General features: G+C 62.0%; 1 protein-coding gene across 1 annotated transcript in view; it reads right to left on the bottom strand.

Moving 5' to 3' along the window:
* Nucleotides 1-503: 503 nt before the first annotated feature.
* Nucleotides 504-3,344, bottom strand: part of CROCC (ciliary rootlet coiled-coil, rootletin) — a 42,598-nt gene continuing 39,757 nt past the window's right edge. The window contains exons 29-31 of the mRNA XM_040229394.1: nucleotides 3,118-3,238; nucleotides 2,783-2,946; nucleotides 504-1,013 (exon numbers count right to left, since the gene is read on the bottom strand). Of these exons, the coding sequence (XP_040085328.1) occupies nucleotides 618-1,013; nucleotides 2,783-2,946; nucleotides 3,118-3,238 (681 nt within the window). The 3' untranslated portion in view covers nucleotides 504-617. The remainder of the gene's footprint in view (nucleotides 1,014-2,782; nucleotides 2,947-3,117; nucleotides 3,239-3,344) is intronic.

Here is a 3,344-nt window from a genome sequence, read left to right as displayed (position 1 = left end):
CCTGGGGGGGGGGACGGCCCGGACGGTCCAGGTGTGCCCAAGCCAAGCCCTGCCACCTCTCTCCAGGCCTTGGTCACAGACACTCCTGGTTCCCAGGCACTCCCACAGGCTCCACCAACAGCTGCCTGGCCCGAGACGCACTGCCAGTTAAGTGCCTTCTTGCAGGGCACCATCAACCCAGCTGTGCCAGACCCCATGGTGGTCTCCCCACTGCTATGGAGGAGAAAGGGTAACTACCACCACCCTGACAGTTTTTGTGTTCTTGACTTAGGTGGGTGATGATGTAGGGCTAGAAGAGCTACTGAACATTCCAGTTAGAGCTGAGCTTCCTGGCAGCCAAGGCAAAAAAAGAAAAACTAAGCACTTCCCTGCTGGTCCAGAGGCTAAGACTCCACACTCCCAATGCAGGAGATGTGGGTTTGATCCATGGTCAGGGAACTAGATCCCACCTGCTATGACTAAGACTTTGTGTGCCACAACTAAACATCCTGCATGCATCAGCTAAGCCAGTGCAGCCAAAATAAATAAATACTTGAAGAAAGAAAAGAAAACGAGTGAAGTCTCTGTCTTTCCATAGACCTCCTTTCAGTGCAGACTCCATCATCAAACAGTCCAGTCTAGTTTTCACCCTGCCCCTGCTTAGCTCCGTGATCTCGGGCAGAGACCTCAGGTCTGTGTGCCTCCATGTGTCCATCTGTGAAATGGGGTGATGACGATACACACGCTGCCTTGCAGGGCTGCTGGGAGAGCAGGGCCCCCATGACGCCCCCGGCTCGGGGCAGGTCAGGGGGACCCACCTGCCTCTGCAGCAAGTCCGCCCGCTCCTGGAGGGCCTGCACCTGCGCCTCTCGGTCACTCAGGCCCAGGCGGCTGCGCTGCAGCTCCCCCTCGAGTGCACGCCGCTGCAGCTCCAGCTTGACACTGCGGCTCTCGGACGCATCCAGCACCTCCCTCAGACGCCGCTTGTCCCTCTCCAGCTTCGCCTCATTGGCCTTCATCTTGCTGAGCTTCTCCTGGGGGTGGGGCAGGGTGAGGGCAGACTACCTGTGACCCATACATCCCTCAGGGCCCATGGAGAAAGCGGGGGGCGGCCCAGAAGGGGCCGGTCCAACCACTCACCATGGGATCAGGGGTCAGCCCCTGACTCTCCTGGGGCCTCAGTGGCCCCCCTGTTCGCAGGGTGACTCAGGGACCCCAGGGCCCTTTCCAGCTCTGCCTGAGTCTCAGGGGCCGTGTGGTCCAGGCTCAGCCTCCCTCCCTGCTCCCTACTGCACATCCAGGGAGGCCACACCCTGGGTGCTCACAAAGTGCAGACTCCAGGGCCTCCCTGCTCCGCCCCACGGCTCTCTGGAGGGGGGCCCAGAGCTGCCCGGTGGGCAGGGGCCCAGGGGCCCCCTGGGTTGTGGGGGATGATGGTCCTTCTCACCCCAAGCAAGGTGAGCTGGTGAAGGGGCCTGGGGACTGGGGACAGGGCAGGAAGACAGACCAGAGTCCCTTTCTTCTATCGCCATTCCAGAGCTGGGCAGGTCACAGAGCCGCTCTGACCGCAGCCCCCCAGGCCTGGCCCCCCGTCCATGGACTTCAGCCCCAGCCCTGCCGTGTCTGGGCCCCACCGCCCCACACTGGCTCCCGCCCAGCTTTGTTCCTGGCCGCCTCCCGCACCCCTGCAGCTGGGCCCACGGCCAGAGCTGGGGCTGCAGACACAACAAGCCAGCTCAAGCTCGGCCCGGAGCCAGAGGCGGGGGGCGGGCTGCAGGGGCAGGCAGGAGGGCCGGGGAGAGGGGGGGTCTGTGCCTGCAAGAAGGGCTCGAGGCTCCAGCAGCCTGACCATCAGTACCAGGGCCCGTGCGTCCTGCCCCAGACACACACACAGGGATACACAGGCATCCCCCCAATACACATAACCCCCAGAGCAGCCCTGGTGTGACTATACAGAGGCAGAGGAAGCAGACCCTGTGAGCACTGTCTACGCGTTCACAGTGTGTATGCACGGCCTCCAGGAGAGAACTACTTGTCTCCCCCTTTTGTAGATGAGAAGAACGAAAACCACAGGGCGAGGCAAGAACTCAATCCATGTCTGGCAACTGTAAATGCCCAGACTCTCTTCTATAGCTTCATGACCTCAGCATGAAACCAGACAACAAAACCTGAATGTACTTTTGGAGAAAGTCACAAGCTAATCACTTCAACGGGTGCTGAGAGACCCACGCAAACAGAACACAGACATGCACGGGAATGCTCACAGACACCCATGCACGGGAGCACTCACGAGAGCACTCATAGGCATCCACGCATGGGAACACTCTCAGGCATCCACACACAGGAGCACTCACAAACATACACACATGGGAGCACTCAGACATGCATGGATACCCATGTGTGGGAGCACTCACTGACACAGGCAGGGAGCACTCAGGCATCCATGCCCGGGAGCACTCATGGGAGCACTCACAGGCATCCACGCACGGGAGCACTCATAGGCATCCATGCATGGGAACACTCTCATGCATCCATGCACGGGAGCACTCACAGACACGCATAGGAGCACACAGACACCCATGCATGGGAGCACTCACAGACACCCATGCACGGGAGCACTCACAGACACGCATGGGAGCATACACAGACACCCATGCATGGGAGCACTCAAGACACCCATGCATGGGAGCACTCAGACACCCACTCATGGACAGGAGCACTACAGACACCCATGCACGGGAGCTCTCACAGACACCCCCGCAGACACATCTAGGCCCCCGCCTGCCGCCCTCCCCCTGCCTACCTGGCTGGCCTGGAGCTCGCTCTCGGTGGCCTGCAGGCTTCTCTCCAAGGTGGCCACGCGGTCCAGCACCGCCCGGCACTCCCGCTCAGCACGCCGCGCATTCTCCTCCTGCTGCACCAGCTCGGCCTGTGCCCCGCTCAGACGCCCATCCACGCTGCGCCGGGCTGTGGCCCCCACCTGGCCCGTCAGGCTTGGCCGAGACCTGAGCCCTCAGAGCCTTGGGGGTTGGGGGTCTGGATGTGGGGTTCCCCCCAAAAGGGTCCCCTGGAGACCACCACCTCCCGCCTCCATGGGAAGAGCCCAAGAGCGAGGCAAGGACGCCGGGGTAGACCCACCTTCCTCACTCTCAACCACGGCCTTCTCCAGCTTCCTGGCTCGCAAGGCTGCGCCATCCCGTGAGGCCTCGGTCTCAGCCAGCTGCTGTCTCAGGGCACTTGTCTGGATGCGAAGCTCATCCTGCAGCCCGGGGGTCGGGTGGGGAGGAGCCCCGGCTCTGACTGTGGCTCCCTCCGCAACCCCTCGGCCCTCACCCGCTCTCGCTGGGCACCCCGCAGCTCCCTCC

Source organism: Oryx dammah, unplaced genomic scaffold (assembly GCF_014754425.2).
Source record: "Oryx dammah isolate SB20612 unplaced genomic scaffold, SCBI_Odam_1.1 HiC_scaffold_27, whole genome shotgun sequence".
NCBI lineage: Eukaryota > Metazoa > Chordata > Mammalia > Artiodactyla > Bovidae > Oryx > Oryx dammah.
The sequence above is the reverse complement of the archived record's forward strand: the minus strand, read 5'-3'. Positions and strand labels throughout refer to the sequence as shown.